Consider the following 19,918-nt stretch of genomic DNA (forward strand, 5'->3'; position numbering starts at 1 on the left):
TTGGGCTGCGTTTTTAGTTCCAACCTCTGACTAAAGTCATACAAATTCATTCAACCCAACCCAACCCAACCCACCTCAACGTCGGATTTCATGTTTCTAACTAACAAGTGCTAAGATCGACTAGTAAGAGATCATTGTAGTTTGTTTGAGAATGTCTTCCCTACAATTGATGTCTCGCTTACTCGAGTTGGAAGTTAGTGTCAATTAGGCTCTAATAATTAAAAGCAAGTAATAGGTTAAACGGTCTCATAGTAAAGATAAAAGTTATTTCAATCCATTAGACCTTATATGACACGCTCTTTATTTTACCTCAAGTACTCACATTAAGGGCCTGTTCTCTTTAGACTATTTTCAGTTCAGTTCAGTTCTTAATTTCCTTCTCTCATAAAATATTCAATTCAATTCAGTTCAGCACAATTCAGTCAATCTGAACCGGGCCTAAATATTTGACACCCAAATATATAGATAGGACACTTCAACCCTATAATATTAACCAAAATCATAAAATTTTTGATAAAATAGACAAGTTATACACTTAAACATGTTATGTCGGACATGAATAACCGAGTCTGAAAAATCTTTTACTCAAGTAATCACACCAATCAATATACTGGTGTCAAAACATTTAATATAAGAAGGAAACAAAGAAAAGTCTGAGCTGCCAAAATAATATTAAAATGCAAAAGAGCAACATGAACCAAGTTAGTTGAGACACTTCAAATAGGTAATTTCTCATCAAATCTGAAGAAAATATACCACAAATCTCATCTAAATAATTGATTGGTGGTAAAGAGAGAGAATACTCTGACATGCACATACATACTTTTTGATGATGAATATAAAAAAAAACCTCAAAGTTTGAGTGCAAACTGATGAGTATCCCACCAAATAATAGCTATATTTAAGTGTTTAAGTAAATAAGATTAGGACTAAAGAAGATGCATGCTGTAAGTACGACCACTACCATTAGAATATTTGGCAACTGGCAATCTATGAGAAGATAACACAGTTTATAAACAAACAAATTAATTCATTACATTAATCTGTAATTAGTCAGAGGCTTAATAAGTTAGGACACAAGTATGCTTCCCTCTAGGAATATAATTAGCAAAATTGTACTATCTTTGATTATACTAATTAGTTATACATCTTCTGACAATGAACGAGGAATCAGAAGATAAACAAACCCATCAGCATGCACTGCCCTATTGCAGTACTATATGTCAGATGTATTATTTGACACATGGCTTTGCCCGATTCGGCCACATTTTCACTTGTTATTTTTATATGCATGGAAATTGGAAATGATGCAATACAAGCAAATGATAATATATACACTCTTAGATACAAGTATTACATAAGTATGTTTTTCTAGTAGTTTAATGGTGTGCATGAGGGGTGCTTTTCAAATTTTTTCGAGCTGGATAGAAGGGTGATTTTGGAATGAAAACATAATATTTGATTTTTTATTGTTATTTTTTCGGAAATCAGCTAGGAGTTCCTCTACACAAAAGTTTATGTAATACAAGTGAACATTGCAAATCTTAATATTAATGATGAACTATTTAAAATCGTTATAGTAATGAATTAATGATTGGTTGTCTAAGATTAAGCATAGACGCATAGCACATAATTTTGACCCTTGATTAAACACATGGTGATTTATTCTAATATGTGAAAGAAATTAATTTGAAAAATTTCATGGCAACAAAAGAAGTGGGGAGACAAAACTGAAACAATGAAATTTCTTGGACAAGGACCTTAAGAGAAAGCGATTAGTTCCTAATATTTTGTCCACCAAATTAACCCAATCTCTTGAGTCTCTAACAAGATGTGCTCCGACAATCATTACAGTTTAGACCAAACTAGTTAATGATAGTTGACCTTCTACCATATGCAACATTCTGCTATATATATGGTTTAATAGTAAACTATAGACCTTTTTTTGTGGGACCTCCATTATCAAGTACTAAACATTAAACATCAACTCCTAAACACTTGAACTTTTTTTTTTTTTTGGTAAATAATCCTAAACACTTGAACTTGAGTAGCACAAAGTGATCAACCACCCTTAACTACTAGTTGATGAAATCACTCCAATCTCTAGCTGTGGGGCTCTAAGAGTTCTCGTATTTTGAAATCACAATCTCACTAGTATACAAATTTCACAATTTTACTTTTGTCACATTAACTTGAGTAACAATGATCAACCACCCTGAATTGTTACTGAAATCACTTCAATCTCTAGATGCGAGGCACATCGCAATTCGCAACATATATCCTCATTCTCAGTTTGTATCTATATATGTGTTCCAACTATTTTACTTTTGTCACATCACTTTAATATGTAGACATTGTTACACATTAAATGTTCGGAGCTAAACATGTAATAAGATAGAAAACATAAACAATGAGAAATTTCGGCTTTCTATCACTTCTCTATGATTTCATTTGGTGGGAATTAAGAAGTCATCATAAGTATCCAGTTGGGTACCACCCTAGCAATAATTTTGATTGAGGTAAACAACTAATTTAGTTCAAAGTGCACAAGGAGGCAAATGAATATTAAGTAGTAAATTAAGTTAGTGGCAAAATAATTAATGTAGGGAACACCCCAAGTCCAAAAAAAGCGGCACCTCATAAAAATTCACAAAAGGAACAAACCCCAAGTGACATGGGACAAGCTGCCTCTAACTGATAGTCTAATCTGCAGTACAAGGTTACCTTTGTCCCCCCATTACTAGAGCACTCCTTAACCTCCAACAGGTATAAGCCCACATAAATTTCACTCTTTAGGCACTTAGCCTAGTGACAAATTTTATGTACTGTATATCAAAACTTATCACCTCTAACCAAAACTCTTATCATATGCCCCTAGTTCTACGCCAAATATGCATCTTTACAACTTATATGGGGTCCATTTAACCAATGAGAAAGGGAATAATCAAGCGACCCTATAAGCGATTATGTACACAATTTCCTTGTCGCTGTCGTGATAGTCCTAATTCAAAGACGGACAAAAACATCCAATATTTAAAGTCCTTTCTTCTAAATATATCTCGATATTTCATCAGGAAAATCCACAAATGCCCCTAAAATTAAATGTATTTTTTTTACCCGTTCAGAGTTGAGTTTGTCATCCCTTCTCCCCTCATTTATTTAATTGGTTTCAAGCATAGTAAATGGCGAACATTCATACTCCATGAGAATAATATATAAATAAGATGAATAGACTAGCCATAGGCCCCTTTAGATTAGATATAGGCATAACGTGCAGTGTCAAATTTAAAAAAAGGTCTGTGGAGTGAATAAATAAGTCTCTTGCTCTTAGATCAACATAAGAGACACTCAAACCCAATACACTACCTAGTAAGAAACAACTTCAAAAAAAAAAAAAGAAAGTGAATTTCTTGTGTTCATTCAATTCTTCGTATAAAATAGCAGCAGTGAGTGCAGAAAATCCATTTACCTGATGGAACAAGCAGAGCCAGAGCCATGCCTTTCGGGCACATCGAGCACGATCTCAGCATCGCAAGAAGCTCTGCCACAAGAACGCCTGTATAGGTCACTGCATCAGCAACATAAAGCAAGCAAAGGAGCACAACAACTAGAAGATCAGGATACAGAGCAAGAAACAGTATCTCAGACACAAATACCATTAGATTTAATGCTTTCTAATGAAGATTCATGTAATGAATTCAACGCGGAACTCAATCTGATCGACTGCATAAACGTAGGATCATCTCAGAGTTCGTCAGAATCTCCTCCCCAAGGATCAGAAAACTGCGAGCCTAGAGTATTCTCGTGCAACTACTGTCAGAGAAAATTCTACAGCTCGCAGGCGTTAGGTGGGCACCAAAATGCTCATAAACGAGAGCGTACAATTGCGAAAAGAAACCAGAGAATAGGAGCAACAATCGCTGCGACTGCAGCAGCGTTTGGGCATCCTTACTTGCACCAGCAGCACAATTACTCAAACATTGCTTCATTACCATTACATGGTTCTCCCAATAGATCTCTTGGAATTCAGGTACACTCAATGATCCATAAAACTCCTAATAATAATATGACAATGTCTTCTTCTGGAAATGTGTACGGACATCATGGGTGGTTAAGGTTACCTATCGAACAGCAACCCGCCGTAGGGAAGCTAGTGTCAGAGACCTACCACGGTAGCGTCACCGCAGGACCGTCGTCCAGAGGTGGACCTGGTAGGTTCAATATAGTGGATGAGGGTGTCACCAGTGGCGGCTGGTGGACTGGAGATACTCAGATTAAAAGTAATTCAGAAGAATCTACAAAGCTTGATCTATCCCTCAAGCTTTGAGAACTATTTTTTCTTACAGGAATATTTCCTTTTCTTATCTAGAATTAGGGGTTTGCTACAATATGCTTGGAAAATTATTAGCTTAATTATTCTCTTTACTTCCTGGGATTATATCATGTAAATTTTCTAATGACAAAAGGTAAAAATGATTTTTCTTCCTTGAAAGTTTTTCAGCTTAATTTGGGTGTAGAAATAGTCATAAAAGCAATTATGTAGACAAAATTTGATTCCATGGTATTAACCAACTAATTTAGTTGACATCCAAATACACAGCTAATAACAAAGTTAGAGCTTAATTTCATGTTCATAATCTTGTAAACCAAAGACAGCCAAAATCTGCAAAACTATTCTTCAATGTTTCAGCTTAAGATTTCATAAACAATCTAATTCATCCTGCTTTAAACTATAAGACAATAACTGACATACAAGGATGACAATGTACCACGAACTGTGAGCAAAGTGTCCCAATCAACTGTAGAACTCTAAGAAAAAAGCATTTAAAGTGGCATAGGAAGCAATATATTCAAATTCTATATGTTTAATTAATAATGCTATTATTAATAGAATACAAGAGAGTAGAAACACCAAACCCAACATAAAATGCATTTGGCATTTTGCAAGTGATATCTAGTGAAAATCTTCTACCAACTTTTCTAGTGTCTACTGTCTAGAGGTAGGCATCTGATAAGAGTTATATAGCCTTCTAGATACTACATCGTGCCATAAACCATCAATCTATTTCCCCTACAGGGGATGGTTGCGGAGGCCAGAGGGCCGGTTTAGCCTGCCTGTGGTCACGGCCTGGCCCAGCCCCAGCTCGAACTGCACCTCCCGCCCCCCCCCCCCCCCCCCCACCACCTCCACCTCCACCCCCAAGCAAAGCAGCAGGTGGGTTGGGAGCAGGTTATCCACCACAAGCCTGGTTCAAACTAACTATTGACAATTAAGAAGCCTGCCGGGACTGCCTCAACTCTCAACCCAGCGTGTACAGTTGCTTCATATTGTGGTCATGATTCCCCTGACTGGCTTACTTACTACCTCTAGGTAGAGGTATCTTACTTCATTCCATCGATTCATATAATCAGCATAGCAGTGCTGACGATAAAGAAACTCGAGCAGCCTTATACGTGATCACATAAATAGAAATGCATACACACTATAAGAAGTGTTGTATAAAGAATTGAAGTTTAGACTTTCCAGCAGCCAATCAACAACAAATCTATAGGTGTTAGTTTCCAAAGTAATAAGTAACGTCAACGACTGCAAATGTCAGAGATGAAACCTCATTTATTTTCGTGCCACTGTCAGCTAATTATTGGTTTACAGATCTAAGGGGCCAAGTTGATATATTTGCAGACCGCTTATCTGCAACTTTACCGGATACACCCTACTCCAAGTGGAGAAGTTAGCAGAATCTAACAGGTCTTAAACAGTCCAATAAATTATTAGTTTACTACATTATGCAGTTAGTAGTTAAGAGTCACAAAGCAATACTTCAGTCTTCAGACCTTAAATTTGTACTAGTATTATCACCAAATATAAGCAACAATATCAATAGTTCACATAGAGATGGGCAGCGGGTTGGCTAGCTGAGCTGGTGACCGGCCAACGAAGTAATAGAGCTCCACAAGTTCAAGTGAGACACTATATTCATTTATAATAATAAACTGAGGCTAACTGGGTGGGGCTTATTTGGTCCACTAGGCCCGGTATCCAAATGGGCAATGTCCAACCTGGACCACAGACCACCTCTAAGTTTCAATCAAAAATCCAATTAATCCGTATACTTTCAAGCTGCCTTGCTTCCACAACAAAGCTCTTATAGGAATTAGTATCGTGAGTAGACAACAATTAAATGGTACAAAGCTTCCGATGTCATAACTAGTGGGATGTCTACAATTCTACATACCTTCCAATTCGTTGATTTCAAACTTTAAGCTGTAAAGATATTCTCAGCTTTCAGCTAATCCAACTAAATTGAAATCAACAACACAATAACATCATCAACAATAATGAGGCTGGATACTAATATCAACTCTAGAAACAAACACTGAAATGTGACTAGCCCTTCATTAGTGAAAGTGATTGAACAAAAAGAGAAATAAAGGACAACAAGCAGATTATGAAAGAACAGAAGTTTTTTGTTTTTTGAGAAAAATAAAAAAGAAAGAGCAGAAGATTGTAACACAGGGTTTTACAGATCCAAAGATGAAATATAATGACTGCAAATCCGTAACTGTACCACATTCAAAGATTTAAAATTCGATGTAATAAATATGAAGCCCAGTCAATGAATGTAATATATACGCAGCCCAATCAATTATTATTTTCCTTTACAAGCCAACCTTTCTTCACATCTCTACTGCATTGTAAAGGTTTTACTTAGCAAACCGCAACTGCTGCACAGTAGCAAGCTAACTGCATTACTCGTGAAAAAGGTTTTTGCAAACATTATTGCGATCATGATCGTATCTGGGACTATATCCCTTAAACCAATTGAATTTCCCCAATTAAACCATCAAACTTCAGTCACTATAATAGGCCCACGAATTCCACTTCCACTAAACCCAGGTAGAGAAAAAGTAAAAACAACTAACCCATTCGAACTCTGGTTATAGGTTTAAGATATATTTAACATGCTAATAAACCTTCACCTGTTAAGTAAAGCTTATGTACAGCATTAGGCAAACGACGCAATCATGAGATTAACATGCAGCCAAATGCAGATAATCGTTGACCTTAGCATCCCAATAGTTCTAGTTCTATGCTTTTGTCACCTAATTTCTTATTTGACGAAAGCTAACATAGCAAATCTAGCCAGCAGGAAGAGACTGGTATTTGAAATAAACTCATAGTCAAGATCCAAAAGGCAGTGTCAAACATCATGTACAATTCCGAGACACACACCAAGGTGTCATGAGCCAAACTAATGTGGAAGCAGCCTAATTAAGTCTCAAGTTAGCTATCATTATTCAATACCTAACACAACCATCTCCTAACAGCTCGTCAAGATGAGGAGTCAGAATCTGACTTAGATTTAGCATAACTGCCCTTGCTCATGTCATCACACCAATAATGCATTGATCTCAAAATATATCATGTCAACATTCGCAAGCAAGCAATTCAAAAAAGAGAGGAGCAAAAACTGCATATTATGAACAATTATTATGTTAATGGAACATTCTATACCCCCTAAAATCTAAGTAAATTCAATGCCATTACCATACATCTGATCTTCCAAGGCTGCCAGAAAGGCACTCTACATTTCGACAAAACACTTGACAGTTTCTAACCATCTCAGGAGTTCGGTTCTATCCTTGTTGACCATGTAATGATGCAAGAAAACAGAAAGTTCACCATCCACTCCTCTTGCTTCCAAGTATTGATGAAGTGCCTTACGGAGTTTAGGGTCCAGTTTTCTGAAGTAATAAAACAATAATCCTGTCAATTACAGAGAAAAGAGCTGCAGCCAAGCTAAAACAGTGGCTAGCACAGGCCTTTAGGTAATGCAGAAATCTTAAGTCACATTGCAATAAGATTTCTGGGGACATGTATACTAGCCTCTTATACAATACAAAATTTTGAGCATCCAAGAGCTCGGAAAAAAAACTGGAATATGGAGTAGAGTGCAATGAATATTGAGAAGATAAAAGCACTAATCACTAGCAATATGTGCAATAGATTTCAAAAAACACACCCCTATCTTGAATACATAGATTAATTACATATATTTTCTATCTCTGATGCTCGGTATACAATAATGTAAATTATTAATCTTTGGCAAACTTTGGTGGAGTTACTGCTATTCCACATTTCCACTACTTTGAAAATAATGAAAACAGGAAAATCTCATAGAAAATGCTCATGATCATTGTAACCATCATAATTACAAAATCAAACACTATCATGCTAAGCACATGAAGCTGTTACGGCAAAGGAAGCAGTACCTTATATTAGGACCCATGTGAGCTTTAGGCAACAATTTGTTCCCATGAAGCATGTAGACTTTCATGATCTCCAAGCCATCTGGCCATGCAGAGCACACAAATCCTAATCCATCAGATCCATCTCCCTTATATATGTCAACCAGCAAGCTTATGTGAAGACGAGTATCTTCGCCGTCGGCATCATCCCCAGTTTTTGGGTCAGATACACAACCATCGAACATTGTAGCCTCAATTTTGATATCTTCTTTTTCGCCGAATTTGCGTCGGAGCCTAACAAATTGCTCGCCAAGGCGGTCTTCAACCGAGAAGAAACTGAAACTTGCAGGAGGCTGCATATTCAGATAAAATAAGTTTAGATAGACAACAGCCATTCTTACAACTGCAACAATGGAAAGAAGGTGAATGTACTGCCGTGCTGTCCTAGGAAAATGAAAAGGTTTTTAGAATATTTTTAAAACTAATTTTGCCCAAGGTTTCTAACGGCTGAATGGGATGCCAGTAGATACACTGGCCCATGATTCATTATTCATTTTTCACATTCAACCCAAATAATATGTCGAAAGTAACATGATAAAAACTCATCAACATTAATCTCCTATTTTGTCCATGTCAAATTTTCCTTCCCAATGTGTTGCCAGATCAATTTCATACTTTGGTCAAAATGTGGCAATGACTAAAAACCACAACATGCAACATGCGACGATCATATCTTAAAGGGCTATATGTGATCATAGTGCTATCATAATGACAAGATCATCCATCTTCATTTCAAAAAATCTGATACAAACGGGGGAGCAAGATCATCCATCTTCATCTTAAAAATTCTAACACAAACAGGGGAAGGATAAAAACATAGTCTTAATACCAAAAAGGGGTCAGCTACATGAAGATGAATGTAGTCAAATACATGAATTCTACCCCTTCATTCCTTTCCACTAACCATCAGGTGTTCTACGAGACCCAAAGCCTTTGTCCTTTTTAATACCTAAACACATGTCATCTCTGGCTTCCCTCAGTTTCTTTGTAGGTCAACAAAATTCCAAGTCTCTAATCCCCATACAGCCATACCAAGCATCCACCCCTCAACAAAAACAAACATGGCCAGACTAACATAATCAACTTTCATTTCTTTTTTAATGTGAATTTCAGCATTGTGGACTCTATGTTCCTTGCGTAACCACACATCCTCTTAATGCAGCTCCAGTCACCCTCTTTATTTAAACAGTCCTGATCACCCAACATTCTGATTGTTAAAAAATTTAAATAAGTTGGCCTAAGCAGTCCTATATAAATTTCCTTTACTTTAAGAGACAAATTAGTCACCAAAAAATCTCCCATTGCTCCTCTCTATAAATTCAGCTTTTGTAATTTGTACAATAGACCCTGGATACTAGAACGTCTATAAGCACTAACATAGAGTTAATATCCAATCCAACTTTGCTGTACTATGGTCTTTTTCTTTGTTGATAATTTGATACTAAACTTACCCTCCAAATATATAATCACTTAGTCATAAGTCCTTATCATAAAACCTCAAAATTTTAACTCTTGTCTGTAAAACTCCAATTTAGCATTGCATCCTGCTTTAGTTGCAAAAAAGCACACATTTAAAACCACAACTCATGCTAACAGTTACATCCGCCTCTAAACCAATCCTACTTGAGCAGTCTAATTCCAGTAACCAGACCTCCAACTTAGACTCGTTTCTTCTCTAGTTGCAACCAAGAGCTCATTCAACCAACTCTCACAGTCTCAGACTAACAGTCACACCCATCATTCCATCCCCGCGCATTACTACTAAAAGCCCTATGCTCCATCCAACCAACGTTTAACATGTCCAATTCCATGGACACTAAAGGAGATACCATCAACGTGTCTGACAGAAAAGATACTATAATCAGTAACATCACCTGTAGTTCACCTAAGCAGCACTACCTTACTCCATAAGGTCTCCGGTAAAGGGCATGAAACATATAATGCAATTCACTCTACATAAGCTGATAAGTAACTATATTCCCCTAAATTGCTATGATCATTTAAAAAACCATGGTTGACACCAAAAATTTGTCCCATTGATCGACGTGATTGCAAAAACTAAACTTGTATTGCTGAAAGAATTACATCAATGTACATCTCACCAATAAGTTTTCATTTTACTATTTTAAAAAGTGCCATGTTTCCACACCTCAATAACAACAGGCAATCTAATATTCATCGTAGAGTTCACTCATCCCGCATATTCAAAACCACATTCATAAATCTCTACTGCTTAAGACCTGATACCACTCGATTTTGCTTATGTATCATTATCTTCCACTTCTATCACTCTTGTTAGACTTCGAACCGATTTTAGGTCTAGAAAGTCAGTTCTTTCTCCCATTCCATAGTTCTCAGGCCTATTTGATCAGCTACATTTTCAAAAAAACATGAAATATTTACTAAAAATAAATAACGATGAGTTGCAATAAATTTCCAGAATCATCAATTTGCAACAAACCCATTTTCTATTACTCCCCTAAATCACATGAATTTATGATATATACTCTTTCACAAGTCACACCATCAAAATCATTCATTTATTCTGTAAAATTGCCAAAACAATACCAATTGAAATATAACCATCTAATGCAATCTTATTCAATAATCAATAATACATCAACATTTCAAAGTTTTACCAATTGCAGAAAAAAAAAAGAAAAAAAAAATTTGAAATGTTTGCATAATACCTCTTGAGGGGGAGCATATTCAGTCTGATATTCGACCTCAGTGCGAATAATTCGAATAATGTTGGAATCAAACGGTGATCGGAGCTTTGCCGCTTCAGAAGAGTGAGTATGAATTTGTGTCGGAGAATCGAGGAAGCGTCGAAGTGGTTGGAGAAGAGGTAAACATAGACGGTTGCCGGAGAAAGGAGATGATGAAGAAAGACATTTTCGGGATATTCTGAAGAGGGAAGCCATGAAAATTGGAATCTGTAGCAATATTGTGAGGTTGAAGAAGGGTTTTTGAATTTCTGGGTTTTACTGTGATTTTTGGGATTGTTGAGTCCATACTCAAAGAGTTATAGGCCCAATTGTGTTTAGGATGTGGGAATTAGGAAATTAGCCATATTACAATGGGTTTACAGTAACAAAAGAGACCTTAATGGATCAGCACATCTTACGTGTCAAACAATTTACAAATTTACATGTTGGACTTGAAAATAAGATAAAAGGATAAGAGAATCTTTACCACCAAGAGGCTTCTAGTAGAATTAGATCACACGAGCATCTTTACCACCAAGAACCCTTACTACTTTAAAATCTTGTATATTGGACTGTTCTACTTGCGAACAAGTATACTACGGTAGATATGTTGTGATATTTAAATATTTAAAAATTCAGTATTCAATTCTTTAAATTAATAAGTAAAATATGATACAGTAGTTGTTTACTAGTCTTTAAAGACAAAAGGTCAAATGAGCATCCGTGCTTTTTGTAGGTCATTGTAATTACGAGCGGAGGATAAATAATGTTTTGTGGATAGTATTAGGGACTTGAAATGAAGTGGATGATGCTAAGGACTTGAAATGAAATTTTGTTTATATCATAAGCCTAAATGTACGGATGGCTTATGGGCCAACCAAAATTCTTCATGATGACATGGTTTAGTTTATGCATGGGTCATGGCACAATACATTTCAAATAAAACCAATGGTTCATGTCATGGAAAGGCACAAAGATAAGGCACATATTGTATTATTGTGGATCATCTCAAATGACATAGAAGTTAACTCGCCCATTAGCTCAGACTATTATATATCATCCACATCAACTAATCCTGTAAATATCCATAAAAGACAAAGAAATTAAAACCTAGGAACACATAAAATTAGACCAACAAACAATGATATTAATTTAGAATAGACTTAAGAGTCCTAGACTAGAATAGTTGACAACCTCAAATTAAGCAAATTCTGTACCATACACATATTATTATGTCCACGTCTCAAGGTACACAACCTCTCACGGACACCATATTAGTATAGTTGCCTAACAATCTAATCTTTACTCGTATGAAACTTGAGATATTTATTAACAGTATCCAGATATTCCACATGCATTGTACCTCTACCCTACGTAATTAATGTCACATAATTTAGGAACCAATAAGGAACAAAATTAAACCATTTAAAAAAAAAAAAAAAAAGAATTATACGCTACTGTATTATATTGTCGTATAGAAATAGAATTGGTGGAAGAGTAAAGCAATAGCAAAGATTGAGCGTTAAGATATGGAGAAAGTGAGAACACAATTTGATTCTCACTAAAATTTTGCGTTCCATTCATTCTCCTCTTTTTCGTTAACCATTAATAATTAAATAAAACTCCTCTACAAATATTATCTTTCACTCTCAGGTTTGCAATTTGTTTTTAGCTATAAAAACAATCATCCGAGCGAACGTGGACGGTATCAAGGTTATCACCCAAATAAGTTTGAAAACGAGCGTGAATCAGAGTTGTTTTCTTTCGAACTAAGGAAAGGAAACGATTTCCTTTCTCTTTCTGAATTACGAATGATAAAAGCCCGGAAAGGAATTTAATTATAATTTTCTTGGCCCATATTAAAAAACCAATTTTTAATTTTTCTTGGGAATACCAATTAGACTTTATTCTGGATTAGAATTATTTTATTATATAAGTATAAAAATTATCGAGTAGGAGAGAGAAAATACAGAAGAGTTTAGGAGAGAGAGAAAAAGGGTGTGACTGTGTGAGGCAAAATGTTGTGTAGAATGATACCAAAGAAGAAGAAGACAGGCGCGGTTCCAGTTTACTTGAATGTGTACGATCTTACCCCCATTAATGGCTACGCTTACTGGCTTGGTCTCGGTGTCTATCATTCTGGTGTTCAAGGTATTCTTTTCTCTCTCCTAAATTCTTCATTTTTTTTAATCAGATTCAGATCTGTTTTTAGCGGTTGTTGTGAAAAATGTAATGTGGGTTTGTTTGGATTTATGTTAATTTATAATGGGTATTTTTTAAATTTATTTTTTTGGTTTGTTATCTTATTTGTAATTGGTTGCTGAAAATTGGTTCTTTTTGCTTGAATTTTGGTGGGGTTTTCTGGGACTTTGACGTTTTTGATTCTGGAATGTTTAGTAGATCTGGTGATTCAAATTTCTGGGAATTATATTGTTTTTGATACACTCAAATTAGCTGAAAATTGAAGGAAATATAATATTTTAGGTAAATTTATTTTCCCAGGTGCAATTTTCATTTGTTGTTTTCAGAATTTGCTTTTGATAGAAAAATGTCTTGATGTCAATGATATACTGGAATTTGGTGCTATAATTCTGGGATTAGGGCAGTGTACTTTGTGTGGATCCATGGTGTAGACCCCTCTAATTATCTGAAGTGTGTAAGTTATGTCATTTAGTGTTTATCTCTTTGTGAAATTGAGATTATAAGGATTGTGCATTTATATTGGATTAGGATTGAAGATTGTGTGCTAGACTTTTGATTCATGGAGCATTGTTGTCGGAAATATCACCGGCGCTAACTTATTTTCTTTTCACCTTCCCTGGAAATTAAAGTTCAGTTAAGGTATAGATACTAAGTACACTATATACAGCTATAATTAAGCTCAGATAAGTGGAATTCTGGTGGATATATAGATGCCTACGTCGTAAAATGATTCCAAACCTAGGGTGTTCCATGTTGAATTCCATACCATGTATTTGTTGCTTTGTTTGTATAATTCAGAGTGTGTTTAGAATTTGCTTATTAGTTTTCAGTAATATTAAGATAGTAATGGTGATGGCTAGTTGAATCTGTTGCTCTTGTGTTTCTGCTGTAAATGTTGGGTTTTGAAACTGTATTGTGCTCAATTCTTCAGTTCATGGGATTACTGACAAAATAAATCATGCAACTTTTTCATGATTACTTCTTCTTCATTTTGTTTCCTTTTTTTTTTTTTTTTTTTATTAATTTGTATTATTCCCTCTGGTTTTTTGCTTTTGTCTGTCGAAAGAGATTCGAGTGACCCGTAAATTCATACTATAAAAAAGTTTAAAGAAATCTTGAAATTCTTTTATTAATTTGGAGTATGTTCTAACCTACCTCGTTTCTTTATTTTATTTAGTAAAATAAAGATCATATATGGTTTAAAATAATGAGTAGTAGTTGATGAATAAAGGCAATAATAAGGTCAACAAATTGAATGGCATCTTCTTCTTCTTCCTTTTTTTTTTTTTTTTTTTTTTTTTTTTTTTTTTTTTCTTCTTCTTCTTGCTTTAATGCTTTATAAGTGTACTTTCAATTGTTTCTCCATATTCTGTTTTTAAGCATTTTCTTGTTTAAAATGCTCATCAGCTCCTGCAATGAATTATCTAGGTGGTCAAATTCTCTTCTAGTATTGAAATAAATAATACGGAGTAAACATTTATTTCGCGTTTAATGCTAATACCATTTGTGTAAATATAATGTGAAAAGATAGATTAAATTAGCTAACCCTCTGTTATATTGACTTCAAACATACAATTAAATCAAATTTTAGTAACTTCCCACATAATAAAGAGACTCAAGATTAAGTAATGAATATGATTTTTTTTTTTTTTTTAATAGTGAAGTTCAAATGAAATACTATTACATATTTCCTCTTCATGATACAACACGTCTGTGATTTCGGAGATTAAACTTTAACCTTTAGTTACTCTTTAAACACGGTGATATTTTCATTAAATGATAACAAATTAGTACTTCCTCCGTCCTTTTTTTAAGTCTCATTTGTTAGATTTCACTGGAATTAAGGTTTTTGTAGATTCCTTAAATAATATGATTGGAAGTATCAAAGTACAATAAGGGTCTGTTCATATTTACTGAACTGAATAGAGTTGAAATGAATATTTTATGTGAGAAAGAAATTAGGAGCTGAACTGAACTGATTGGAGTTGAATTGAACTGAAATTAAGCTGAAGTGAACATATCCTAAGTGTATTAAATAACAAGTGAGAAAAAAAGAAAAAAGAGGTTATTAAATGCCAAAAATAAGAAGTATCTAGAAAGAAGAAGAAGAATGGGGAGAGAGAACATATGTTGGTGGATGAATAAATGCCAAAAATATTTGGCACAAAAAAATCAGTAAAAATTGAGGATGATTTGAAGATTAAATTAGGAGAATGAGGTCAAAATTATTGTAAAAATTCACTTACTCCGTACTAAAAAGGGTAAGATTATTACAATGAGACTTTAATTTTGATTTGTCAAAAAAGGAATAGTGCACTCTAATAAAATGACGGAGGGAGTATTACAAATATATATCATAAGAAGGAATTAACCTAATGGAATATATAATTATAATTTTTCATTTTAACTTGGGAACTAATGACTAAAGAGGATTCTAAAATTTCTAAATAAGAATTAAGTGGCATATTTTTTTCTGGATCTCTCTCTTTAATGTCAGTCTTTCTCTTTCTTATTTGATTACTTAATCTTGAGTCTCTTAATTACAACTTAACAGTATTGATGTTGGAGTGTTATTTTCATAATTGGCGAGTGATTATGGTGTGGGTGTAATTAATTAGGGCGTTCTTTGGTGGTTGTTGGGTTAATCTTTAGGTTGTCTTGCTCACGTATTGATGTATTATATTCATGTTGATATCATAAAAGTTATCTTGAAGTATAAATCTTGTTTTTATTGCTTGATGTATGATTTAACCCTTTAAAATTGAATGTTTGTTGAATTTTAGGTCTTGATTGGGATTTGTCTAGTTAGGCTTAAGCCTTTGGTATTGTTGTGTTTCAACCCTTGCGATTTGGGTTTGTTAAGCCCGTATATAATTTATTGTATCTAGTTGGTTAACGGGCTATGTTTAGGCCCTTGGCTTAGGTTGTATATATACCGAATTAACACTCAATACAAACTAAGAATACACATTCTTGACATGGTATCAGGCCTAACTAAAAACAAACCCTAAACACAGAATTTTGCTTTCCTCTCCACGATCGTTCATAGAACAGAACATCCATGGAAGACGGGAAACTCGATCCTTCATCCCCTTTCTATCTCGGTGCTGGAGATCAACCGGGCAATTTGATCACTCACGTGGTCTTGAAAGGCGGCAATTACCTAGCTTGGTCGAGGGCAATTACGTTGTCTCTTCGATCTCGTCGAAAATTTGGATTCGTCGATGGAACAATCACGAAGCCAACTGAAAAGAAGAAATTATTGGATTGGGAAACAGTCAATTCAATGCTCGTTTCATGGATATTACGCTCTATGGAACCTAAACTAGCGGCATCACTGCCCTTCTTTGATGAGGCTCAACGCCTTTGGGCTTATTTAGAACAGAGGTATTGAGTCTCCAATGGACCAAGGTTGCAGCAACTTAGGTCGAAGATTACTGATTGTCGGCAAACTGAAAATATGTCGACTGAAGATTATTATACAACGCTCATGTGCTTGTTTGATGATCTGACCAGAATTAAACCTCTTCGTGGATGTGAGTGCGGGAAGTGCTCGTGTGATGTTGCGGGTAAACTTGCAGTAGACAGGGAGGAGGAGATACTCCACCAATTTTTATGTGGAATTGATGACTCGAAGTATGCTGTGGTGCGCACGAATTTGCTGTCACAGCAGCCTTCGGTTGATTTAAACCGTGCGTATCAAGCTCTTCTCCAAGAAGAAGAATCGCGCGGTTTTGCTAAGGGTCGGGCTGACAGGGAAGCAATGAAAGATGCTCACGCGTTTGCTGTTTCTGCAATTCGATCAAAGGCTGTCCCAGAACGCAGGGATAAGACAAAATTATTTTTCTCTCACTGCAAGAAAACAGGGCATGATAATGAGGGATGTTTAGTTCTCCATGGCTACCCCGAGTGGTGGCATGAATTGAAACGCAAGAAGGAGGCAGGACGCTCTTCTCAAAAATCTGCAGGGTCAGCGTCTGATGGGAAGTCTGTTGTTCGCGCCAATGCGGTGAGTGGGCTTGTTTCTTCGACAGGTTCAGCTTCTGGAAGTGGAGAAAATTTATCCTTAAGTGACCTCAAACCCGAGGACATTCGGGTTTTGCTAAATATGGCCTCTCTGCAGCAAGATCGTATGCAAGGTGAGCTCTTGTCCTATTGGATTATTGATACGGGGGCATCACATCATATCACCGGGAATGAATCTTGTTTGGTGGATGTTCCTATGATCTCACCGTGTCCCGTGGGGCTTCCGAATGGGGAACAAGCAATTGCTTTGAAGGAGGGTCGAGTATTGTTGGCAGACAACATAATTTTGGAACAAGTTTTATTTGTTCCGAATTTACAATGCAATTTAATATCGGTGTCTAAAATGATTGATCACTCAAATTGTTTTGTACGGTTCACTAACTCTTTATGTGCTATACAGGACCAACGTTCGGGGAGCCTGATTGGAGCTGGTGAACGGAGGGATGGACTCTACTATTTCCGACGAATTCCTACAGTATGTGCGGTGCAAGTTCCTACAGTGTCAGAATTTGAGTTGTGGCATAGAAGGCTTGGGCATCCGTCGGATAGAGTGGTTAAGTTAATTCCGCCTCTTCGTAGTAGTTCTGCAATTAAATCTCTGAATAAAGCTTGTGATGTATGTCCTCAAGCTAAACAATGTAGGGATAGCTTTCCTAATAGTGATAGTAAAGCTAGTCGTATTTTTGAATTAATTCATTGTGATTTATGGGGGTCGTATAAAACTCCCTCTACTTGTGGTGCACATTATTTTTTGACAATAGTTGATTATTCTAGAGGTGTTTGGGTTTATTTATTGAATTCAAAAACCGAAGTTTATTCCGCATTTTGTTCTTTTTTTGCTATGGTTGACCGTCAATTTGGTGTGTCTGTCAAATTGGTGAGGAGTGATAATGGAACCGAGTTCAATTGCATGCTTCCATATTTTAAAGAACAGGGCATACTTTTTCACTTCTTGTGTTGGGACTCCCCAACAAAATGGTCGTGTTGAGCAGAAACATCAACATATCTTGAATATGGGGCGGGCTTTGATGTTTCAAGGAAATTTACCTATTGGTTTTTGGGGTGAGTGTGTTCTTGGGGCGGTTTATTTAATTAATCGTACTCCCTCTCGTTTACTACAAAACAAAACACCATATGAAATTTTATTTGATAAAGAGCCTACTTTTGATGAATTACGTGTCTTTGGTTCTCTTTGTTTTGCACATAACCAAAAATCCAAGGGAGATAAATTTGCCCCTAGAAGTCGAAAGTGTGTTTTTTTAGGCTACCCTCACGGTAAAAAGGGATGGAAATTGTACGATCTTGAGACGGGTGAGATTTTTTATTCCCGTGATGTAAAATTCTATGAGAATGAATTCCCATTTTCTAGTGACAAAAACTTGAATGTTGGCTCCGAAAATAATGTGGAAAATGTGGGAGTAGACCTTGATTTTTTGGATGATTTGGAAGCGATTTTAGAGGTGAGTGAAGCAAGCCGAGAAAATCAGCCCGAGCACACTGCCGAGGGGGGGACTGCTACTGCTGGCAGTACAGTCCGCAGCTCCCCTGCGGCAGGTGGCATTGGCAGCAGCCTGCCTGCGGCAGGGACTGCTCTGGACAGCAGTGCTGCTGCTGCTTTAGACGGCAGTGCAGCAGGGGCAGCAGCTAGCAGCGCTGCTTTGGATGGGGCAGCAGCTAGTAGCTCCCTCGGGCAGCAGGGGGCCGCTGCTAGCGAAGGGAATTCTTTGACTCCTCTTGACATTGGGGGTCGTGTGCGACGTGCACCGGGTTGGCATAAAGATTATGTAGCACATACTGTACAAGTGACGAATCCTACTCTTACTAGTTCACCTACTCCATGCTCCTCAGGTACTCCTTATCCTATAGCACATTATGTGAATTGTGACAATTTTTCCCTGCGACACCGTATATTTCTTGCAGCTGTAATTGCAGGCACTGAGCCCCGTAATTTCAAAGAGGCTATGACAGATGCAGGTTGGCGAGATGCAATGCAAAAAGAAATTACAGCATTGGAAGATAATCAGACTTGGGCGATGGAAGAGTTACCTCCAGGGAAGAAGGCTCTTGGTTGCAGATGGGTTTATAAAATCAAGTATAATTCTGATGGCACTGTTGAACGATTGAAGGCTCGTCTTGTCATATTTGGTAATCATTAGGTTTGAAGGCATTGACTATAATGAGACGTTTGCTCCCGTGGCTAAAATGGTCACAGTTCGGACCTTCTTAGCTGTAGCTGCTGCGAAGAACTGGGAATTGCATCAAATGGATGTACACAATGCTTTTCTCCATGGTGATCTTGATGAGGAGGTATACATGAAGCCACCTCCCGGGTTTCATTGTAGCAAACGAGGAATGGTATTTCGCCTTCAAAAGTCACTATATGGTCTCCGACAGGCACCCCGTTGTTGGTTTGCCAAACTAGCAGGCTCACTCAAAAGGTATGGCTTCAAACAATCGTACTCTGACTATTCTCTATTTACTCTGAATCAAGGGAATGTCCATCTTAGTGTTCTGGTGTATGTTGATGATTTATTGATTTCTGGCAATTCTACTTCTGCGATTTCTGCTTTTAAGGCGTATTTGAGTGATTGCTTTCATATGAAAGACTTGGGTGTGTTGAAATATTTTCTGGGTATTGAGGTTGCTCGTAGCCCGGAAGGTATATTTTTGTG

The 19,918-nt window shown here is 36.4% G+C and overlaps 2 protein-coding genes and 1 pseudogene across 2 annotated transcripts; 2 read left to right on the plus strand and 1 right to left on the minus strand.

Moving 5' to 3' along the window:
* The first annotated feature begins 3,083 nt into the window (after positions 1 to 3,083).
* Positions 3,084 to 4,492, plus strand: LOC145592547 (zinc finger protein 3 pseudogene; annotated as a pseudogene).
* A 2,959-nt stretch (positions 4,493 to 7,451) lies between these two features.
* LOC145591076 (uncharacterized protein At2g39795, mitochondrial-like) lies at positions 7,452 to 11,284 on the minus strand. Its single transcript, XM_081647460.1, has 3 exons — positions 11,001 to 11,284; positions 8,275 to 8,603; positions 7,452 to 7,746 (listed from the first exon to the last, which is right to left on the minus strand). Exons 1-3 carry the CDS (start codon positions 11,232 to 11,234, stop codon positions 7,587 to 7,589), a joined length of 723 nt encoding a protein of 240 aa, XP_081503586.1. The 5' UTR covers positions 11,235 to 11,284; the 3' UTR covers positions 7,452 to 7,586.
* Positions 11,285 to 16,281: 4,997 nt separating this feature from the next.
* LOC145590627 (uncharacterized) lies at positions 16,282 to 19,402 on the plus strand. The gene is made up of 4 exons (XM_081647045.1): positions 16,282 to 16,607; positions 16,737 to 17,508; positions 17,647 to 17,923; positions 18,510 to 19,402. Exons 1-4 carry the CDS (start codon positions 16,282 to 16,284, stop codon positions 19,400 to 19,402), a joined length of 2,268 nt encoding a protein of 755 aa, XP_081503171.1.
* Positions 19,403 to 19,918: the final 516 nt, after the last annotated feature.

This window comes from Chenopodium album, chromosome 18, assembly GCF_948465745.1.
Source record: "Chenopodium album chromosome 18, dcCheAlbu1.1, whole genome shotgun sequence".
Lineage (NCBI taxonomy): Eukaryota > Viridiplantae > Streptophyta > Magnoliopsida > Caryophyllales > Amaranthaceae > Chenopodium > Chenopodium album.